Raw genomic sequence first — 24,220 nt, forward strand, 5'->3', positions numbered from 1 at the left:
TGAACTTAAACAATCCCTTTAATATAACAAACATATCAAACTTTCAAATATAAACTGGAACCAACTAACAAATAAACTCGAAACAACTTTCTGAATACCAAAAAGGTCTTATGCAAAACAGTGCACATTTATTTGAGGTATCGTATCCATGAAAACAAAACAAACCAAACCAAACTATCTACATTTAAAAAGATTTTTACTCAGCAAGGCTAAAGAAGTTAGGTGGTACATAAGGAGTAAACCAATGTAAACAGTGTAAAAATAAAGACTGCTAATACCAGCCAACCCAAAACTGAAATATCTCAATATATTAAAGAAAAATAAACCAGAGGCATGCTAAATATTGTTTGCTAAAATACACTCAAATCCATGTGGCTAAATTGAAAGTCACAAGCTAGTGAGGTGGATTTAGAAATGCAATGTTTCTTTCTTTATTTTCCTTAGACTGATTGTCATTCAGTTTTCCACTGATAAAAAAGTTTTCAGCCTTCTTCAACCCACTGGGAACTGAATTTTTAAGATTCCAAACAGGTACTGCAAGGAGGTTTAAGTAATTGTTTTTATGATCTAGTGTGATATACAACCCCACTCAAATGCTACAAGCAATGGTGATCTGTTAACATTATGGGAGGAAAAAGCTTGGTAAACAGGTTGCTCCAGGTGGAGTTGAAAGATTTTTGAGTTTCTCCTCACGAGAGCAGTGACAAACTCCATGGTAAATCCGGTAAGCCACTTGACATTTTATTTGCAACACAGAACATTTTGGCAACCGATATATTAGAGGAATCTCAATAGTGACCTGCAATGCATGTGCTTTTCAGAAAAATCAAGTTTTTGTTTCAGGTATTCATCAGGAACATCAACAGCACAAGCCTTTTCTCATTCAAGAAACTGTATCGATGCCATCCGTCTTAGATGCGCTTACAGGTCTTTCTTATCTTCTGCTTTATTTGAACGTTGCTGAAAAGAGACAGATTAAAAATAATTTCAGTTTGGCAAGATCAGAAACCACTGACTCCCGACGCTGAATTTTGCCCCTTTGCAGTCACACCTGATTTGTTCATCATACACCTTTCTAAGCTGTAGTCCCATCAACACTACCCCACAGAACACCTGAGCTTCTGCTGCCAGCAGTCAAGGCTGTGCAGCCTAGTTCTGCTCCCTTTGGTTTTACAGCTGAGCTGTGCAGCAAACTCAGCAGAAAACATTTTCTGCTATCAACTCATTTATCCCTGGGAGCTGCAACTACTGTGTTCTCAGTACCTTCTGTTCTTTCTACTCAGAGGTAAAAAGAGATGGTAAGGATGTGTGTTTTAGACCACAAGTCTGTTAGAAATGCAGCAGGACTACTATGGCTCATTACACAGGGAAGCACAATAAGGACAGGCCATGCATGGTGGTCTTGAATTGAACATAGAGATCAGTTGAGCAATCTGTAGAAGTACAGGGTGAGGCTAGGAATGAGTAAGTGGTTTCCAGAATACAGGAAAAAAATATTATAACCAGGTCAAAACTGCCTTTTTTTTTTTTTTTTTTTTTTTTTTTTTTTTTTTTTTTTTAAATACAGAGCTGAATAACTCTTCTGGAAAAGCAGGTCACCATAATTTTAATAATAATTTATTTTCTCCCAAGACCACTACTTGTAAATAGGCTAACTTTAATTTTTACTGAATTTTGCTCAAGACAGATGTTAGGTATGGAGCACATGAACACCTGTCAGACAACTTAAAAATACAAACTCCCAGGTTCTATTTACTGATACTTACTGTGTATCTTGTGAGTATTAGAGCCACATACATAAGAAACTCACTCAAACAGCTAACTGAACTTTTGCTTAATGTGGTTTGGTTTTTAAAAACTATTTTGTACTTCAGTTTGAATTTTATAGTAGCCTGTTTTTAGCCTAGGCTGTTGCTGGGTTTTTTATCCTTGTGTATCAACAGTATTGCAACATTTAAAATCCAGGATTGCAAAAGCATGTTTTAAGAGCAAACAAAATAAAATTACTTTTATAAATCGTGTATATGCTCCCCCCACCATACACCCACACATCCCCTCCTATAGTTTTCTTACAGTATTTCAGTGATCATCACATACAAAGCCATCTGAATCTTATTTTCCAAGTAACAGTAAAATTGAAGCTAATGATAACCTGAGCTTTGTCAACCAAAGTGCAAAAAATAAAATGCTTTGCAAAACAAAATTCTACTACTTTGAAGAAGTTTAAGGAATGCTGCCTGTTGTAACTTTATGCTATCCTAAAGATTTTGGTAAATTCTCTCAAAACAAACAGAATTTTGCCGGTACAATTTCAAAACACAGTGCTTGTATGGCGATCCAGAGCCACCTACCTGAAGCTGTTCAAATTCTTTCATCAGATGCTCATATTCTCTTCTAAGGCTTTCAGACTGCTTTTTAACTGCAGCCACTTCAGTTTTTGCCTTATGGAAAGCTGTAAAATACCAGAATTGGTGTTTTAATTATTATTTGTATTCCTGCAGTTCCTCAGAGCCCTAGATGTGCATCAGGGCTCCACTGCAATAGACAGTCCTTCCTCTAAAATAGCTTCGAATTTAAAACACAGCATCACAGATGGACACAGGAACCTGAGAAGTTGAGGACAGGGAGCAGAAAGAGAATGGCCAATGGTCAGAAAGATCAGCACGAGGAACAGGAAGCGCCTGAAAGAAAGGTAGGGGTGAGACCAATAAACTCCTGAAACAGGGGACTAGTTAGTGATGAGTACAATGTTGTCACATTGGAGGAGACAGCTCTAGATAAACAAAACTCAGCAACTCCAAAATCAAAACTGTCAGACCTCTTAAGAAGAGGAGGGAACTCAAACACTGGGCAGGATTTTCACACAGCAACTGAGACGATCTACAAAACAGTAAGGAGGAAGATGATACATGATTATAGGAGCACAGACCTCACCTTTTCACCCTGTTCTGAATTTTACCATGCATGAATTAATTGATTAGCAGCATCAGTTTACAGATGAAAAGGCAGAAATGGTGGTGGGATAAACAACTCCGAACAAGTTTTTAACATGAGAAAAAAGTAATTATTATTCTACTCCATCTCAACACAAACTGAGAGCATGTCTATGCTGCAGTATCAAACAGCCTAGGACTCCATTGGGGCTATTTTACAATTCAGGATAAAACAGCACAAAGTGCCATAAAGCCATCAGTCCTAAGCTGTTATGTAAGGTCACTTAGACATTTTCATATTCCTCTGCTGTAGGTATCTCAGAGATCATTATATTTCTCTGATTCAGCACCACAGGCATAGTCTAAATCTTGATCTGTTCATGTGACAACAAAGAAATGTTGCTAATGACCTAGTAAGGCCGCCTTACATGGCCACTTAAAAACCCCAAACAACCAAATTTTTTTTTTTTACAAATAAAAAAAAGAATATTAGCAAATTTCCTTGTTCCAAAAGTGTGAATCTGTCCTTTGACTGTGAACTCCCTGGGAGAGACTTCTTTCCCAGAGACCTCCACTGCACTGAAGAACTGCAGCACCTCTAAAAGCCTCTTCTGAAAAGATGACGAGCTAGATGTGGTTTTTGTTAAGCACTGACTTACAAGCAGTCTGGTATGAACCAGATTTCTCTTTGGGTTCTAGTTCCTGAAACATCAGGAAATGAGATTCAACCACTCTCTTACATGCAAGAAGGAGAACTCCCTCACCCAGAATTTCAGTTATTTTTAAATAATTAATTCAAATGCACAGATGAAAAATAATTCTCATTTCAGGACTCTGCAAGTGGTTTTCCTGTAACAGGATTTTTACCTACCCTGAAATTCTGATTCACTAGAGTCAATAACACTTCTGTTTATTGATACCAACATGATTAAAACCTTGTAATTTCTCTTTAATTTCTCCTTTCTTTCATTTCCATACTCTTACACAGTTTTCCTCCATCCTTTAAGTCATTCTTGACAGCATCAATACAGATTTTCTGAAGGTTTTGGTATTTGGAGTAACTTTGATTTCCACACATGTGGCAAGTCAAACCCCACTGCATTTACGCTCTCTCTGACCTCAGTACTGTTTAAAATTTTCAACAGTAAAATTTTGACATCAATAAAATAAACTTGTGACAATTTGATAGACTTCTGAATTTTAGGTTATAGACAAAAAAAAATATATGCTACTTCACTTCTCTAAGAACCTGCTAATTAGAAAGATAAATCTTGCTTTTGTTTGAACATTCTTGTACATGGTATAGTAAAAATTAATAAGATCTCACTTCTGAAGAAGTTGTAACTCAATGTTATTGATCTAACACTATTTAGTTATTTATTAGTAGCAGCACAGTACTTTAGTTGCAACTAAAAACTACTTTATCTTTAAAACATGAACAAAATATCTAGAAGTATCTACAAGTCAAGAAAGAGAACAAGCTAGGGCATTATTTTAGTGTTTTGACCAAAACAGATGCATGACAGAAATACCTTGCCTAACCCTAGGAGAAGAAAAAGCAAAGAACAGATTGTCCTTTCCACCTGTGTTGGCTATGGACAAAAATCCCAAAACATCAATAAACCACCAAATCCAGACTCATTCCTGTTGGGGCCACACCATTAAAAGGAGCATCACATCTTTGACAACATTAATTCCTCAGTGCACCAATTTCCCAGGATGCCTTGTGAAGCACCAGTGTCCCCGCAGCAGTGCCCAGCTCCTCTGCTGGGAGCACGAGCACTGCAGTGCAGCCCAGTTCATCAGGTACGCTGTTTGTCATATGGATCCTATCATATGAACACAGATCCAGCAGGAAACAGGAGATCCTTTGTGTGCACAACACTCAGCTATTATTTCTGGCTTCCATCTGGCCTGTTACTTTGCCTCACAGGAGCACAACAGCTGGACTGGCAGCAAGCAAGCTCCCACAGCTGACACCTCCCACCAAGTCAATGCATGAGCAGGCAGATGAAGATGCTGCTTCTACATTAATGCACCCATTGAGAGGAATAATCAGTAGGTTCCAAACACAGAATCCATCCTCAGTACTGTAAGAGGTAGGCTATCCTTTTCCATTCCATCTCCTACTAAGAAAAATCAACAAACTATTCCTAGGGCAGTATTTCAATGGAAGACATTTGTGGAAAACTTTACACTTATGTGTGACTGAAGGTCCATGAACTAATGTAACAAGTATGGTCTGTGAAAAGTAGAGAACACGTCCTTTCACAACATTCTCTGAATCCTATTCCAGGAGAGACACTACTTCAGATTGCTCTGAATTCTAAGGATGAGGAATAAAACTGCCCTGAGGAGCTACATTACCACAGCCCAGTAGCTGTAGCATTTCTATGATCTTCTCATTTCAACAACGATGGAGAACCTAACACTAAAACCAAACAGCAACAAAAACAACTAATAAATCTTTGGGCATTTCCAACCATTAGTCCTGGTCTGACTACATCACTTGACTTACAGTGCTTGCTACTAAGGAAACGATCTGGAACTTACATTAGCATTGCTAACAATACAAGCCTACAACCCAAATGATTTGGACTAGTTGAAGAGTAAAAAAGAGCCCTCTCTTAAAAGAGTTTTCAAGTTAAAAAAGAGCTATTCACATTTAAGAATTTAAGCACTGACGGCACAAGAGATTTGCCAACAAATACGCTGTAAGGCTGGGAACACAACTCCAGTCAAGTAACTCCATGCTAATTCTGAATTCTCTTCTTAAGATATAATGGTCAGAATTTAAAATGAGAAGGCAGGGCCAAAAAATTCACGAATTTGCTTCAAGTACCTTTTGCAACCTCAAACAAAACAAAATTTTCTTACAAAAGGGATGTTATAGCATTGTCAGATGGCATAAAAAGCCTTGTATAACAAACCCATGCTTGCTGTATGCAGCCATCTCTTCCAGTCAACAAATGTGAGTATCAACTCTTGCTGCATGTGGCACTTCAATGGCTCCCACCCTTGGTTATCATCTCACAGTCTTGTAAAAAGCAAGGTTAAGTAAGACAGACCTTGTTCCTCAACTTCCCTGTGCCACTGGCCAAATAACAAGACTGTGGCCAATGCTTTAAACTTGTTTGTTTTTAAAAACTGGAGTGCATCAGAGAAGCTCAGTGTAGTTTTCATACACGGCACTAGCCTACCCAGCAACACCAAGGCCAAACTGAACTCTCCCTTGCAGCAGTTTTATGAAATGCATTCCCAATATCTGTATTTTTAACATATTTTGAACACGTAGTAATCTTCACATTTAAGTGAGAGCTGTACATCTATATATGCATACTTTGTAGAATAGCCAACAGTTAGAAGTTATTCCAAAACCAGCCCTCCACAGAAATTGCTGCTCTCTTCCTGTCTCCTACGACACTATGCAACCACGAAACAAAGAACACTCATGTCAGTCTGTACACAAAACAAACGTCTTCAAATGATGCATCGAAGTTCCAGCAGAATTTCCTCCTGCCCCACCATATATGACATCAATATATAAACAGAGTATTTTCAAAAAAAGTTGAACTGAAGTTCAAAAGCACCTAAATGACTTTGATGAGCCAGTACATATTTAATGAAGCCCTGTTTCTGCCCCAACACAAGGACCACTGAAAGGACAAAAGGCTTTATGAAACTTCTCTCAGGTCTAACCTCATGCCTGTTGCAGGTAATTTGTTTTGTTGTGGTTTTTTGAAGTCTCCCAAACCATCAAAATTAAACAATATCATGGCATGTCTTCTTTCCCCAGAAAATTCCTATTGGTCCTATGCCAGTAGCCATACTGAGAACCTTTAATTATCTGAATCAATATTTTGTTAGAAATATGTCTAATGTGTAGCAGGAGAAACATTCTCACATCTGCACTGGGTATTGCTACAAGTATGTACATTTATTTCTAGGTATCAATGAGACATTTTCATAATATATAAGTGTATCAATAAAATACCATCTCAGAAGGTTTCTAACCAGTCCTGTTATTACATGTCTAGGTATGCTAAAAATGGATTTAGGCTCTCAAAGTGCTTGCCCCACTGCTGGGTGCCTATAAAGCCCTGACAACAATAAGTGGGTCTGCAGTAGAGCTGTGAGAACTAGCCTTCTCCACTTAATTTCCAAAATAATGCAAAAAAAGGCATCAAATGTAATAGAAAAGTCAAGCCTGGAAAGAAAGCAAATTTGGTCAAAAACCTTTAAAATTAATTCCAACCTTTCCTCAGATGTTACTAATTTCACTGCTCAGTCTTGTATTTTGATTCTTCCTCCCCACCTGTTCAGAGCATAGGAAAAAGGCCTTCTTAACTTAGGATTTCACTGTAAAGCGAGGGAAAAAAAAAAAAAAGGCAGCCTGTGTTTTCTGTAAAAGGTAGAAAGCTGAAGAACTAGAGATGAGTCTCCTGAAAGTCTGCAATAATCTGTCTACACTATAATTTTAGTCAATTTCAAGAAGAGCATTTCCTTTTCCAGTTGTAAATACTGATTCAAAACTTTACAGGAAATTTGCATGACCTTTGAAGTCACAACACCAATCTGATACTAAAATGTTTTCTTAAATGTGAAGCAGGTGTACATTTAGGACTCCTCCTGGCTGCCACTATACTGACTTAACCCACCTTTCAACTCATAGCCTACTCTAAAATAATATATTACCATGCATCAGCAGCTTAATAAGTGTCCCAGACCAGAGCAATGGATATTTGAAACTCCATTTGAAAAAAAAGAAGTTTTTCCTTCCAAGCAGCAAAAAACCACCCAAACACAAACCCCCAACCAACCAAGAACAAAATCCAAATTTATGTCTCTTACTAATACCATAGCTGAAAAACAAACAATAAGAAAATCTCAAAAATTAAAACCAGTAAAGTTTTCATTTTTACACTAGTTTTGTCTTGTTTCATGATTAGGTGACACCCTCCACTCTCCCCCCACAATTTCATGGATTGGACTCCACGGACACAAAGAAAAAGTTACTTTGGTCATGTGAGGTCAGTAGCATGAAACAAATTGCTTAGAAGAGGCAAAACAAACTTTCCAATCTCAGCTTTCATTCTGTGTAATGCATTGCTCACACTTAGTGAACATGACAGTCAACATTTACCTACCCAGCTGCAGGAATTTCAAAAGAAAACAGTAAATTCATGTCCTCTAACACTCTACAGAAAGCTGCGTCTCCAGATGTGGTTGTTCTTATCAAGTACTTCAAGCTTTCTGGCTATCAATTTGCTCAAAATAACATATAAGAAAACTTACAAGAAGGTAAGACAGACATACCTCAACATCACTCATGGTAAGTCCCATACCACCCATGGGGTTATTGGCAATGAGGGGGGTGGCATTAGGAGAAGGGCTGTAAATATTTTCGTATTCACTCCTTAGAAAGACCCTCTCTCCCACTTTTGCCCTAACAAAAGATTCAAGCATGCCTTAATTTATACATCTCTTGGATGGACAACATCTCAAGGGGAGAATGAAGCTGAAGCAGCATGAGGTAAATCTATTTATTCCTTAGCTTTCTCTAGCATTCCTGACTGAAAAGCTTACATTATATTAGTGTTACATACCACCAGTTAGTTTAAATAAAACATAAGCATTTAAATTTTCATTGATCCTGCCACTTCAAAGGCACTTCCCCCTCCCTCTTTCTTCAAGAAAACAGCAGGAGAGGGAAAACCCACCATCAAACATATTTGAGAATGTGAACTAATGAGACTCTCTATTTAAAGATTCTTGTTGCTTCAAGCCCAGTTGAAAACAGCTGGTTTACATTTTTTATTTGAATTCCCAGTGGACAGCGAGAAAGGATTCATGAAACATTTCTGAAAAAAATTATTCTTGCAGCATTGTAGCAGTCCCAGGCAGTATGAAAGTGGGGTTATGTTTTGATGATAACATACTGTCTCGTACCAAGAAAATTTGTATTTTTGTTACAGTCTGAACATCTGATTAGTGTTTACAAGATCGCAGGCTGTGTTATCTTAAAAACACTGATTTCAGATCAGCAGGTGTTCACAGGCATCACACACCTTGAGAGATCCCAGTAAGACAGAACCAAACAGGTAAAATCTGCTTCTATCTCAATTTGGGCTGCCTATAAAGCAGTTTTGACAACCTAAACCTTGAACATGGAAGCTGCTAACAAAAGTATTATGTTACAAATTGTAAGGTATGTTTCCTTGTAAACAAAAAAAAATATTAAAAAGCTAACATCTTAACACCTCAGCTGCAGAACATATATAAATTTAAAATACTAGTCAAGGACTTTTCTGCTGTCTGACAGAAACCATATGGTAGTAAAAAACCTCAACCACAATAAATCCCCCACTTTATACAGGGAGAGTGGCTGCTATGTATGACATGAAAAATCAAACTGATGCCTATAAGCAAGCTGCAAATTATTCCATATCCTGGTCATGTAATTGATGAAGACAAGTCAGCACCACTTAAATATATCAGGCCAACTCGTTATTAATTACAGCTTAATTGAGGTGTTCCAATTACACCTTACATACTTTCATAATGAACACGGTTACTAAAATATTGGGAAGGCAATGGCATATTTTATCAGTTCCTAGTCAAATGTAAAGAAACCCCATGCCAAGTGTTCTGGAAACAGATGAAGTGAGTTCATGCTATACATAGAATATTTTTTTGAAATTCAGTGTTGAAACAATCTTTTTCTTCTTTGCAAAGAGGTCCTAACAATACTCACCATTTGATGTCTTCTGTAGCTCTGCTTTCAAATGTTCAACTTCCTCCTTCAACTTTTCCTCAGTTGCATCTGTTGACTCCTTCTTTTTACCATCTCCTTTTCCACTCAAGGCCTATTAAAAATCACAGTTGCTACAATTAATTTTATTTTCATATTGATTAATATATTAATTAATATATTGATATTAATTATTGATATTAATGCAAAATATCCAGGGAATGTCAGCCCTGATCTTGCAAAGCATTAGGTTTTATCAAATGTCAACCTGATACAGGCTGATAGTAATTCTAGACAAAAATCCTCCCAAACAAAGAAAAAATAAAGGAAATAAACAAGCTCAGTGTTTTAGGTAATGACATACTTGTAACAGAATAGTGTTATCTTCTGTGTAAGAGTACTTTTCATGTCTGCATCAAGTGTACAACTTTCATTTAGATTATAAACTGGATTTTTCAGAAGATACACATGTTCAGTGACAGAACGCTGCCATATTTATGTGCAACTGGTTCTAATTCTCTCCTTGTAAGTTTGCAGCCACTTCAGAATATTTCCAATACCCAGATTCGATTTCCAGTGAAATTCAAGACAAAAACTAGGAAAGGATCCAGGAAGAGCCCTGTAAACACTTGACAGAAGACCAATATATTCCCTGTATTCCAAAAATGTTAGCACTACTATACTTATGCACGCTGTTAAAAGTGCAAGATTATATCACAAGATCCTTTTCTCATAAAGCTTCTACTATCTAACCACACATCATCTCTGCAATAGCAAAAAAAGAGGTAAATGCTTAACAGGAAAAAGAAAAGTAAAATAACTGAGACAAACAGCTGTTAGGTGAACTAGAAATATCAGAGCTTACCAGGCACAGACAGGAGCAAAGGGGAAAGATTATTTTAGGAAGACGAAAAAAAACTGTTTATAAAGACTGCTAAACAATCCAAAGAAAAGAGCTGAAAAAAAAATTTCCAGAAGCTATTTAATCAAAGAGCTGAGATGACATTTAACTGCTGGTGAAAAAAACCAGCCAATTGCCTTCTTTGCTTTGTGCTCACCTCTTTCTATTAGTATGCAAATAGCTATTTCTGTAAACTTTTATCTTAAGTCCTGAGCTCCAAGGAACCTCTGGACAGGTGACAGTGCAGACCTTGCACACCAGAGTAAACTCACAGTATTTATACTTGCAGCCAGTGCCTTATGCACAATTGCTCTCACTTCCCTCCAATGGTGGAATGAACCACACTTGTAAATAAACACAAATGCAGGGGCCAAGACACAAAAAAGCCTAAACCATAGGATGTCTACAAAGTTAAAATATTCCAACCCTGAACATTTCCCGTGTCCATCACAATGGAGATCCAGCCACAGCATGTTGCCTGTACCTGTGGCTACCTGTGCTTTTGCAAACCATGCAATCAAACACAAATAAAACCAGATAGGACTACAGTTTCCAATTTCTAGCTATCATTTACAAGTGGCTAAGAGAATGTGTTGCTAAGAGAATGTGAAAGCAGAACAAAAAAGAGGACTTTTGGCAAAATCTCAACAGGACAGAGAAGAAAAAAACATACCCGTAAGCAGTAAAAAGACAAATTCCATGGCTGAGGGAAGAATTTGGATCATTTTGACAAAATACCAAATCCCAAAATTCTGGAATCGTTTTATACTTGGAAAACACCTAGCACAGACTAGTGATCCTTGTTTTACAACACCTCTCAACTGGATTTTTTTGTATCCCTTCTAGTACTTTCTGCCCAGAGTCTTCGTAGGAAGATTTATTACAAAATTGACAGTGCCAGTAACCATAGACACTGCTTTAGACAAACTGGAAGGAAACCTGTACACACCCGCAGGGAATTTAGTTTTGACGATGTGCTGGACTCTAAAAGCTTTTCTATGTCTGGATGTCTGAACTCAGCTTAGGGTTCAGTCTCTTCAAACGGAAGTCAACTGTTACAAGAAAAGATTTCATACATTTACCTTAATTACATCTTATATCTTTGATCCCTTTCCTTCCTGAACAGTTATGTATTGAACCACATCCTAATGATTCCTCGCATAAAAATAACATCTCTCCAGTCTGTTGGTGTTTCTTTAAATAAGAAATTTTTGATAGTATTGTCATTAATACTAAAACAGTGTCCTACTAAGAAAGGGAAGTATTCTGAAATTGGCTGACCTACCATAAAAAGATAGAATACAAAATACATCAAATACAAAAGATTAATTTTACAGTTAGAAAAATACATTCAGGACTGGAGAAAATCCTATTAAGAAGAAACAGTCAGCATGAAAACAGTTATATAGTAGGCTTTTTCATGCTGTACTGCTACAGCCTTGACCTAAACAGGCAATTGCTTATGATAAAAGGAATAAAATTAGTGTCTTCTTCTACTTTGTTATGACTAAATTCAGAAAGATATTACTATAATCTATTACTACTTTGATGAAATTTGTACTGGAAAGACAGAACTTTATATATTTGGTTTACTTCAGTTTCCTTTGTTAATAAGATGCTACTACAATTTGTTTTCAGTATTCTAAATTACATATTGTAAAAATATTTTTCTTCTTTTTTCAACCAGAAGGAATAAAATGAACGAGCATTCCTGTAGCAGACCATCCTCAGAGTACATTTTACTAACTCCTTGCTGTATAAGAAAGTCACTGAAGAAGCTCAAAGATACCTCCTGCAGCCTTTCGTTCTCGGCCATGTACTTTTTGGCTGCTTCAGTAGCATCATTTACTTGTGTTTCCAGAGCTGCATGAGATGCCATCTCTTTTGCCAACTGAGTGAGAAGGGTAACAGTACGTCTCAACACACTGGTGAAGAAAAACAGTGAACAGAACTGTAATTTACAGCACAAATAATAAAAATACCCAAATCACAAGCGAAAACCAAAACCACAAAAATTAAACCAAACAAAAAAACCCAACAAACCAAAACAAGCCCTTTTCTCTCTCAGTAGTAGATGTAAAAATAAAACCAGAAGAGGGAAACATCCAGGATCATGATGACAAATAACAGCAACAAGAGAGACAGAAAATATTTTCATCCATTGACATTCTGATTTTTACTTGATACAGAACCTCCCTCCTCCTAAATACCCACAGCCATTAAAGGGTCAGAGACCTGATTGCTTAAAGGCTGTTTAAATACTGTTACATGACCCAGTATTTTTAACAGGATTGATCTCCAAACACAAGACCCAAACAACAAGTTATGGTAATGAGTATAGAGAAGAAAAAAAAATAAAAATCACACAACTTCATAAACAGCCTTGCAAGAATAAAATTAGCAGTATGAGCATAATAATCTTCCAAGTACTGTCAATACAGTTAAATCAGAACATTTATGGATGTCAGCAGTGATATGGCACCTCAATTCTAAGCTTTGCAAATACCTCACTTGATTCTTCCCATCACTACTTTCATTATTCATCCTGAAGTCTTTCAAATGTTGCTGAATCAAGACAGCACAACACAGAATTAAATTAATGCCTCTAATGTAACTATGCAGCTGCTCCTCAAAGAAATTTGAAAATCGAAGTAATTGGCTTTTGCGTAACTGAAAGAGTATTAACAGATCTTTTTCTCCCTCCACCTCTTGCTTTTTCATTGAAAGCTTATTTTCTTACTTTTTGGGGGGTTAGTAAAAAGCTAAGGTCCCCACGTCACTACTTTTCCACAGGTTAGCAAATTTACTATTGCTTATTAACTTACAAATGCAGGAGTCATTAAAACATAACAAAAAGAGAAATCACACAATCATGTAGGTTGAAAGAGGCTTCCATCTTATGAAAAGCATGACAGGTTAAGCAGATTCCTCAGAGGCTTGTCCAGTTGAGCTCCTACCATCTTCCGTGATGGGAGATTCCACCATCCTTCAGGGTCCTTGTTCCAGTGCTTAACTGCTCTTAACAGCAGCAGCACTTTTCTACCACAAGTCAGATCATCTCAGGTTCCTGTTACCTCTTGTCATTGCTTTTTGCATCCACTGAGATGAACTATATCCATCTTTTTTACAACTAGACAGACATAGAAACCAATAGGATTTTCCCTTCAAAGTCTCTTTTGGCTGAAAACAAAGCTCCTTCATCATCTCCGCATAGGTCACATATGTCAGCCTCCAACTTCCTCTGTATCTCACTGCAGGGCTCCAATGTTTTGGGGAGTTAAAACTGGACACAGTCCTGCAGCTGCAGCACCCCATGTGCCACACAGAGCAGAATAACCACTTTCCTTGACCTGCTAACTACAACATACTTGCTATCGCAGCTCAGTACATGACTGGCTCTCTACCAGGATCCCCAGGTTTTTTTCCTGCAAAACTGCCTCCTAGCCACCCACGCAGCCAGCCCCCAGCCCGGATGCTGTATATGATTATCCAGTAAAATGTCAGACTTTGCATTTGTCCTTGTTGAGCTTTATGAGATTTCTGTCAGCACATTTCTTCAACCTTTCTGGCTCCCTCCGAAAAGCAGCACTGCTCTCCAAGGTGTCAACCACTCTGAATTGGAACCACGAGCAGCTTGCTGAGAGCACACTCAATCCTATCATCCATGTTGTTAATAAAGCATTAAACGATATTGAGCCCAGTACCCACCCCTGAGAAGCACCAGCTGAAATTCACATTGTTATTATCCTCTGAGCCCAAAGCTCCAAGGAACTTCCCACCTGCTTTTTTATCCATTTCGCCAGCCTGTGTCCCTCCACAGTTGGGCTACCAGGATACTAAAAGACACTATGTCAAAGGCCTTGCAAAAAGGATATTCTACTCTTTATCCACACAGCCATTCATCTCACTGCAGAAAGCAACAAGAATGTTCAGGCATCATCTTTCCTAAGTAAATCTGTGATGACTGTTCCAAGTCATCATGTCCTTCATGTCCCTGAAGATGTCTTTGAGTAAGATTTGCTTCATAACCTTTCCAGGGAGGCCAGTCTCTAGTTTCTTACATCCTCTTTTCTGTCCTTGAAGACAGGTGCAATAGTTGCCTTTCTGCAGTCACCAGGATTTTCCCCAGAATTGTGATCTTTCAAACTAAACCTTGCAATGACATCGGCCAACTCCCTCTGCCATCCTAGGATGTCACTAATTTTTATATGCCCAATTGGCCTATGTACTCTCTAGCTGCATCTTCCACTACTGGGATGATGTGACATACCCTGCTGCGTCTTCTGGAAGGCACCAGTGGACTCATGTTTTCTTGAGATTTTCTTTAGTTTTCAGCCCTTTTTATTCCCCTCATGGGCTAAGAGAGGACCAGGTCAGACTAGCAGATGGGTGTCTTTGTCCCACCCAGGGACAGTCTCCAAGGTCTATGATCCTCCTCTGTTCTGCACAGTTTGCTGATGAGAGGCTCAGTTGGCTCCAATACCCCGTCTGACCGGTAATTTTCCTCACCTGTACCCAATGCTCTACAATCACTGAACCCCACAATTGCTGTTGTCTTGCCAGAAGTGACAAGTTCCCAGCCTCCTCCATTGTATTAATCTCCATGTACCATTCTTGTGGAATTCTCCTATTGGCTGATGTGCTAAAATGAATCAAAAACTGACCCAAAAAATGAACTAGGGGCACCCAACTATCCATTCACACTAGATGGGGTCTCACTAGATGGGTTGTTTGGGTGATGGTCTAGCAGTACAGGGTAAGGCAAACCCAAGGAACCCTTGCTTCTCTGACAGACATTATGTCTGCTTCATGGATAAGCAAAACACCTCTACTAAGAAAAGTCCTTTGATCTAGTGACTACTTGAGGAGGGCTTATTTCTCCTAAACCTTGGTGAAAGGCCAGCAGCTAAAAAAAACCTCAAGTAAACCTCTTCAAGAGCAGAGCTTTTGTACAAAATAATCTACTGGGGTCACTTGACAAGTTTTCTTCTTTGGAAGCTGAATATAAGTAGGATCCTGAGAGATCAGCTTCCAATTCTTTTGTAGGACACAATCTAGCTATTCCTTTTGGAGCAGAGATTAAAAACATGTTTGTACATATTTACTCAACCTTTCTGTAGGAAGACAAAGAACCTGATGTATTCCTATCACTATTGAGCAAGGCTACAGACACATTGTTTTTTCCAAAACTTTTCTTCTCAAGCTTTTTGTTCATTTTTCCTTGATACTTTTTATGCTCAATGGTCTGCTAAAATGACCACACATCCCTCAAAGGGAAAGAAAGTTTGTAATAAGTCTGTGATTTTCTTGTTCTGTGTTCCTCTTGAGTATTGAGGCAATGTCAAGCAGCTCACTGATGGAACTCCTAAGAGGACCAACACTCATTGTCCAGCCACCAGAAAAATGTACAAATGGAAATCATCAGACCAAGATGTCTGTTTCTGTTTGTTCACATTATCCATGTCCAGTGACTTAATGTGCTCCCAGCCCAACTGATAAGATCTGCAGGTTGTTCTGCCTACTGATTCACAGGTAGTCTTGGTTGCTACAGGTGGGCAGTACAGAACTGCCCTTTTGTTTACCCTGGTTTAGTAGCTGAACTTAGACATCCTGAAAGAGATACCAGACTTAAGATCATAACACCATAATAGGCAAGTTGCCACAAAGCGTTTGATCTGAAATACAATGGAAACTTTCCTTGAAAGCTGGAATATTATCCTACAGTTCTTAACTTCAACCTTGAGCTGAAGTGGCTCAGGTTAGGCTCAAGCTTTGCTTCTTAACACAGCAGGGTGCAATGACACCAGCTTGCCAGATAATATTATTTAACAGTACTTTAGTTTTTGAGTGGTTTTTTATTCCAGTTTTCCATGTGGAAAACAAAGGGTGTAAGTTTAAGGAAGGAAATAAGTGAGTATTCCCCAAAGAAACTTCTGCAAAATACATGTTTTCTCCAGCACTAAAAATGTTTCTTTCCATGTGTTGCTCACATATCCTTCCAATCTTCAAAGAGTTGTAAGGTATTATTTTCCCTGATCTTAGTTGCATTGTAGCCAACCTGGTCACAATTAATTCTTTAATCTCCTGAAATTGTCCTTCTGACCTTTACTTTACAATTACTTTGTGCAATAGTTCCTGTAATAAACACACTATGTAAACATTTGAAAAATGTTATACTTACAGCCAAAGAAATAAGGAAAAACCTGAGAGATACAGGTTTCTTTGCGACCGAAAGAGCTTCATCTGAATATGATCAAAGGCACTGCTGTTGACATTTGCAGCCTTTTCATTCACATGAACAGATGAGTATTTCCTGACTTCTCTAACAGCATCTGCAAACAAAAACAGTCTGTTCTTATTCACATCTGTGGGTGTGTATGCATGCTAAACCAGACTTTAGAACTAGAAATATGTACTTCAATTTTCTGCTCAGCAAACAGTAACAGGACAAATAGTGACATCAGTTATGTTATCCATACATTTTAAAGATCGGTCTTGATAAATCATGAAGTGCTCTAGCACATTCCCAGAAATACAACAAACCACTGCCCAAAATATGCCTGAACAGGTATTTCAAACACTTGTACCCAGCAATGAGGGATCAGGCCAAAGCAACTCACTCTACGGATGTTACCAAAGACCCTATGGTGTCAAAATGTCACTGCTGACAACAGAGCTAAAATTCCCCAGTGGACAGTGAGAAAAGAGAAAAAGCGAAAAGAAGCAGTATTTTCTCAAGTATTTGCTTTACACAGAGTTTTTTAAAGATATGCATGTGTTTTAGTAATGACAGAAGGGTCATTTATACTTCAGTCATAGAGGGAAAAAATTATTTCTTTAACATCCATTAAAATAGGAAGACTGTAGCAACACAGCAGTAGTAACATCAGTAGTAACTACTAACTGTAAAAAGATCATAGAAAGAATGGAGAAGGAAAGCTACAACTCAGCTTTCTTTCATCTGCCTTTCATACATCTTTCAGCTTCCTTTCACCCATCACATACTTCTGATAGTTCTGCAAAAGGGCCAGTGCACTGCAAACACCTTTCAAAGGACAAAATAATTAATTAGGACTTACATCCACATAAACTCCAAACGTAACCCAGTTAAGAGTTCATATTACTATCTTTAAACGTAAGGTCATCAGACATTCCTACAACCAACACAGCACCTTAAATCTCCTGCACATCAACAAATACACACATTTCATGACATGTTCTTGCACAATATTTTGGCCAGATGTTATTAAATTGCTGCTGCATTTGTCTAAGCAGGCAAAATCAACTCCAAAGAAAAGCACGAGTGACTATCATCACTCATGACTGTCTCTCTCATATGTCTGAGTTATTTGGATGTTTAAAAAAATCCCTGAAGTGAAGCTTCAAACAATGCATCGAAGACTAGGAGCAAACAAATGCATGTCCCTGTGCTACAGGAAAAGTCTAGGCCTGCAGTAACCTGTCACTTCATGCTATGGGGCAGGTATCTCATCACTGCTACCCTTTAGCCCTGTTCTATCTTTCCACAAAATCAATGACCATCACCAAGTCAAAAGCAAACTTTAGTCTAAGTTTTCAACAGCAGTTTAACACAGTAAATGAAATACTTTAGTTCTCAATCTTTAGCCATTCACTGAAGACCTACTTTTAAGAATAATACTAAACATAATCTTAAAAAAATAATAAAACAGTCTATTTGCATTTCTGGTACTTTAAATATTAAGAATATAGTCCTATAGCCTAGTCTGACATAGTTATATATGTAAGTGCATCTGTATGTTTCCCTCAGCAGAAAATAAAACCATGCATTTTTTCTTTCTATTTCAAGTAGCCTGGAATTAAGTAACATGTATATTCTAAGGAATACTGGAAACACTTATCCATGGAGAACTACTTAATATCCCTGAAACACAGAAGAACTGCTTTCATCACTGAAATACAGGAGATGCCTACTACAAACAGTCAGGACAGACATTAAATTAAATCAGTCAGGCATATGGTAACCATTAAAGCTTTACTCTTACCTCACAGACCTTAGGACCTACCCATAATAAATGAAGCCAGCAGCTGTTTTGTATCTGTGCTGAGCAAAAGTATTGAAACAGCCCCGTGCTTTGATATATTCTGGTCTTCTATTTCAACAGCATCCAAAAGAAAGAGTGCCATCTGCTGCATGAGGCACAGCTCAGCCAAATTCTGGTGTCAAACAAGTTCATTTACCTGTGTGAGAAAGTCTGGGCTGCTGCTTGGTTTCCCTAAGCTCCATTTTTCCTTCTCATTCACTCAGTATAATACAATTGCATTTGGATTCCCAATGTGGATGCAGCATTAGCCCTCTCCTCTTTCATTTCATTGTATAATTTTTCAATAAATTAGTTGACTTACACTAGGCTTGAATCCTTTCCATTAGTTTACTGATATGCACTCAATGTACCAGGTTTCTTTCACCCATTTGTTAAGAAATTATCTAACACTTACCAAGAAACAAGACGATCAACAAAACTATTATTGTAAGGAACATCTTGTTCCAAAATACTGCCATTTTGCTCCACAGAGGAAACATAAAAATCTTCTGCCATCTGTAAAATAGAATTGTGTTATTCAAAAATAATTAAGCACTAAAAGAAGAGCATTACAACCCCACAGAAGAGAGTCTTGTTATTGATAAGAGACTTGTATAAGGTCTCTAAACAGCTGCTTTAATTGCAATATAATTTAGGTATATGTTAACTTTTCCAGTAATCTAACTTCTCTTTTTTTGTTGTTAATACTTGCAAATTTTTTGTATGATAGCAGGTACTCTGCAGATGTGTTTTATTTTAGCTTATATTTTGGCTAGCATTACATTGTATTCAGTCCTGACTATAACAAGGGATAGGGTAAAGACTGTAAAACACATTCCATTATTTCTATTTTTTCTATTAACTCTGAAGCACAAGGACTGTTATTACATTCTAACTTGTAATGACAACAAAAAAGACAAGTCTTGTGTTCATATTTTGTTAGGAGTTCAAACCTCTTTCCCAAGCATAAATTTGCTGCCTACAGAAGTGACTTCTGGTGAGGCCAGTGGTGGTGTAGACTTGTTCTCTTTTTGAAGAATTAGCTGTTTATTTGATATTGCTGCATGAAGGGCTGTAGCAGAAGTCACAGCACTAACAAAAAGCATCTGATGTGCTCAAATGAAGTGAAACAAGTGATAACAGAGCACCTACTTATCCTTTGCTGCAGGTTAGAATCAGTGCTACTGCACAAATGAAATAATACCTAGTCATGCCACAGGGATGTAACACAGACATACCATTCCCCATCTGATTATATGAGGTAAAATTTCCTACTTTTCTTAAGACTATTTACACTTACCAGAGACTGTTAAAATTTTCCCTCTTTCAGTGGTTTCCAACCTACCATTAATTTAAATGAAAGTGTAGAATCATGTCCTATAGCTCTTTCCAGCTCTCCACCAGAAAGAATTAAAATGTTTTTGCATTGTGCATGCAAAAACCTCATTTAAGTCTTCTAGTATAATCTGAATTCTTTATAGCAGACAGCCACAGTCTGTATCAAATGAAAAGCTTACTTCAAGCTACAACTCAAACAAAGCCAATTCAATAACTCTTAAAATATGTAATTTTCCAAGATCCATACTGACCTTCATTTAAGAAGTGATTCTTTGAGGTATGACCTTAGATAAACTACACTGCCAATTTATAATCAGGCTAAAAATATGGATCTCTTTACTGGAAAATCTTCCTGTGTTTTATTTTCACATTTATTTTTCCTCAACAAGAACTGACATTCACATTTACTAACACTCCTCTTCCTTTTGGTGACAAAAGTCATATAAATATAAAACTTCCATACTATAATACTACCCAGCATTTTAGATGAACTACACCTTGTAGAACACATCTGATCTGTCTCTGTGTATTTGCATTTTTATACTGTCAATTTACTCATTCCCCAGTAACTTATAAACTTGTTAGCAAACTTGAAAAAAAACATTAAAAAAATGTGCACACACAAGAGAGATAAGGAATCCATTTGAAGACTGACAAATGAAAACTTCCAAGAACAGCAGTTTCCCACCTGTCAGTAACCATGCATGCCTTACTGCTGACAGAACCAGCTTCCAGCACACCAAGATGTGTCAGGCAGAGCTGCTGCCCCCTGGTACTGTCACAACAGCTAAATCTGATTTTTAACCCCACAAGATTCCTGCAGGTTTTGTTAAGAAGTTAACTGCACATACCACATAAGGGATAAAGTGATTTCACTCTTTCAGAAACCACTGTTCAGAGGAATTGCTGAACGCTCCAAACAAAGCACACAAATATATCCTTTCCATATAATTAAAAGCACTGTGCTTAATGTTTGAATAAATTTTGGTAAAGCTGCACATTACAAATTTGCTTTTCAGCCACAAACACTGGACTCTGCATCATAAGTGAAACATATTTCAATACTCCCAATGTATTCTGCTTGTGACATCAGTTTGCAGAAATTCTTGCAACTAGTTTCCTCACATAATCCATTAATAATCTGATGATTATGACTCCCATAATACCCCTCTCCTCTCACATAGTTGCACTTTTGCTTAGAAAACAATAAGAAATACAACAACTCAATAGTCTATGTTGAAATGCTGAACTCCTTTGTAAAAACCCAGAAGCTGAATTAGATTTCAGAACAGTTTCAATTTCTCAAGCTGAGGAAACATGCCTAATCATTGGTACCAGCTGTGGAGGAGCCAGTCATTTTCAAGACTCCTCCACAGGTTTAAGTAGTTAAATCCAGACTTTCCACAACAACTCTTGCTCCTTAAGAGGACAGTAAAAGCTACACCATTCTAAATGTATCTAAAGATGCAGGAAACAAACACGCAACAGTTTTTACAGAGCACTGGTAAGACAGCTTTAAAGTTTCATTCTGATTGTTGCTTTGTGGGGGTTGTGGGTTCTTCTTTTAAGACTTCTTCTTTTGTGGGTTTGGTTCTTCTTTTAAGTCTTTCTGATATTCTGAAAAGAAATCATAAGTGTGCTTCTCTGCCTCCTGCAGAGAATCTAGCTTCATTTCCTGTAAGGAAATAATATTACCAAATTTGAAGAGGACTTACAGGAAACAAGATAATGCTGTAAGTCAGGCCTCTGCAAACAGTAAAGGTAATAAATTAATGTTGTTTCTTTCCCTTACTGTGTGCATTTATTTACAAGAATTTATTATTTTCTTAATATTTGTGTTGTGTTCCAGAAGTAGTACTATTTTCTTAATCTAGGTATGAGTTTCTATAGAGTTTTACAGAGGCCTTTATTCCAGTAGTCCTGAACCTTCTGCTTCAAACTCAACTCCAGTTTTTTTAAACAAGCGACCACAAATTTCTTGCAGCCGTTACAGTATCTGACGTCTTATCTGTGCAACACCCACAATGCCTAGTGTACGCCAAAACATAAAGTTGCACCTCACAAATCTGACAAACTGCTGCAAAACCAGCACTCTCCCCTCATTTATTACTGCCAGATGCCTTTCTCTGCGCTGCCTGCTCCACAGCTCTGGGAGAAGCCGTCCCACCTGCTGAAGCAAAGCAGGGCGCTCCTCTGCACTCCCCGACCGCTGCTCTCGGATGAATCAGCACTGCGTAGAAAACGTAAAGCTCCTTAAAGAGGCTTGCCGTTCTTGCAGCTCCTGATACTCAAGTCCCAAACGGCATTCCTTCAGCTTTTTTTACTAGTTTAGGATGCAGCAAAGCTCCGTGTTTATGAAAACAGAAGCGTAAAATAAACCCAAACTGGTGAGAAGAGCAAGCTGCGTTGCTCAGCACACCTAAGTCCTCCTACCTTAGGGGAGAAATGAACGGCAGGCAGAGCACGAGAATTACTCCGATTTCGCCGTACAGGAAGGTAGCCACTGCCGTCCACTGGAAAGTCATCGTCCCGGCGGCCTGCGGAGGAACGGGCGGCTCAGGCGGGCGGCTCTGACTTCCCCTCCCGAACGACACCGGGGACAGCGAGATGGGGACCGGGACAGCCCGGGGCCGCGCCGGCCTGGCGGGCAGAGCCTCCAGCAGAGCCCCCGGGAGGCGGCCGCGGGCCCGCGGCTTCCTCCCGCCGCCTCCCGCCCCCCTGCGCGGCCGCGGAGCCCCGGGGCCGCCTCATTCCCTCCCGCTCCCTCCCTCCCGCTCGGCTGGCCTGCCTGCCTGCCTTCGAACCTCGTCAGCGCCGGCACCCGGCGGAGCTGATGGCGGCCAAAGGGCGGGAGCGGGGCCTCACCGGCCGGGGCTGCGGAAGCGCGGGCCGGTCGCTCTGCCGGCACAGGGCGGGGCGGGCGGGGAACCGGGGTGTCTGTACGGACACAGTGCCGCCTCCGCCCTGCCCGGGGGATGTGGGCCGGGACGGGGCTGAGTGACACGCGGGGGCGGCGCGGAGCTGCCGCCGGTCCGGCCGGGGAAAGGTGCGGGCGGGGGAGGGATGCGGAGTCCAGCCCGGGCCTCCCGCACCGCAGAGGCCGCGCTCGGCCCGGCCCGGCCCGGCCTGGCCGCCGGGGCACACGTGCGGTGCCGCCTGCGGAGCGGGGGGCCGAGAACGACGGCGGGTGCGGAGCTACCACGGCGCCGCACCTCCTGCTGTGATCATCCCACCGCTCCGTGACTCAAGCTTAATCGACTGGGGAGTTCAACTCTGCTCTCCAACATTATCATGAGTTTCTAAAGTTCAGTTAAAATAGTGCGTGTGTCCATCCGTTCCCTCCTCCATGTGTTCCACGACATGGATGTGTTAAGACCCAGTAAATCGTTTCCTCAAGAAATACAGGTCCAGCATTCATACAGACAGCACAAATAACAACTCAACAACAGTCTCAAACACGGTCAAACAGGCCTGTTTAGGCCTCATGAATAAAACAGTATTCCTTCAGAAAACCCTGTTTTATCCTACGGTCCTGCTCAATGCTTTTTATCTGTGTACCAAAGCTCCAATCACATTATTTCCATGCAACTCTCCTTCTTTGCTCCTGCATAAGAAGGACATGCTCTGATCACTTTTTCCTTTTGATCCTAGCGGATGCTGAGGTGCTGCCAGTGGGAGAGGTTACCTTGTCTACCTGGGCATCACCAGCACTCTTTGACACAACTACTTGCTTTGGGGAATTCTTTCCCAATTAAGTTCCATCAACATGAGACAAATAAAATGCTGTGAATAGTAGTTCTTTGTTACTCTAATCCATTGGAACTGACACGGGGTGGGAAGTTCTTGCATAAGCAGTTTTGAGCAAAACTGTTTGCAGCTGCTCACAATCTGAAATTGTTTACTTAAAATTTCCCAGGTCTGCAGCCTGGGGATGGAGCCAGTGTGTCAACATTTTTCTAGTTGCTGCCAAGCAATGTCTGGATGAAAGGTTACATCCCAAATAATTGTTTATGCACAACAAATACTGGAGAGAGCTATAAGGAGTAATTTCAATCCAATCTACACAGTAGGAATAGCCCCAGTTTTAAGTAGTATTTCCAACACATTTGCATAAACATATTTAATCAGCACTATAGACAAAACACAACCTCTTAGAATGTTCTGGTTATTACATTTTAGCTATTGGCCTACAGCCAGTATACTTCACTGAAGCTGTTAAAACGTGAATAAAGAC

At 39.2% G+C, this 24,220-nt stretch overlaps 1 protein-coding gene across 1 annotated transcript; it reads right to left on the minus strand.

The window, feature by feature from the left end:
- BCAP29 (B cell receptor associated protein 29) lies at positions 1-22,945 on the minus strand. Its single transcript, XM_041474610.1, has 8 exons — positions 22,791-22,945; positions 22,420-22,523; positions 19,064-19,164; positions 16,767-16,917; positions 12,375-12,510; positions 9,688-9,799; positions 2,352-2,452; positions 1-960 (listed from the first exon to the last, which is right to left on the minus strand). The coding sequence occupies exons 2-8, from the start codon at positions 22,509-22,511 to the stop codon at positions 922-924; spliced, it is 732 nt and encodes a 243-aa protein (XP_041330544.1). The 5' UTR covers positions 22,512-22,523; positions 22,791-22,945; the 3' UTR covers positions 1-921.
- Positions 22,946-24,220: the final 1,275 nt, after the last annotated feature.

This window comes from Pyrgilauda ruficollis, unplaced genomic scaffold (genome assembly GCF_017590135.1).
Source record: "Pyrgilauda ruficollis isolate IOZ18807 unplaced genomic scaffold, ASM1759013v1 scaffold33, whole genome shotgun sequence".
Lineage (NCBI taxonomy): Eukaryota > Metazoa > Chordata > Aves > Passeriformes > Passeridae > Pyrgilauda > Pyrgilauda ruficollis.

What these genes read in the sequence shown, in the direction of transcription:
- BCAP29 (XM_041474610.1), bottom strand. Translation starts at nt 22,511, where the DNA reads ATGACTTTCCAGTGGACGGCAGTGGCTACCTTCCTGTACGGCGAAATC. An exon ending in CCGTTCATTTCTCCCCTAAG is followed by an intron (nt 19,165 to 22,419) that starts GTAGGAGGACTT and finishes TCTATTTTACAG; the next exon opens with ATGGCAGAAGATTTTTATGT. An exon ending in AGAACGAAAGGCTGCAGGAG is followed by an intron (nt 9,800 to 12,374) that starts GTATCTTTGAGC and finishes GATTTTTAATAG; the next exon opens with GCCTTGAGTGGAAAAGGAGA.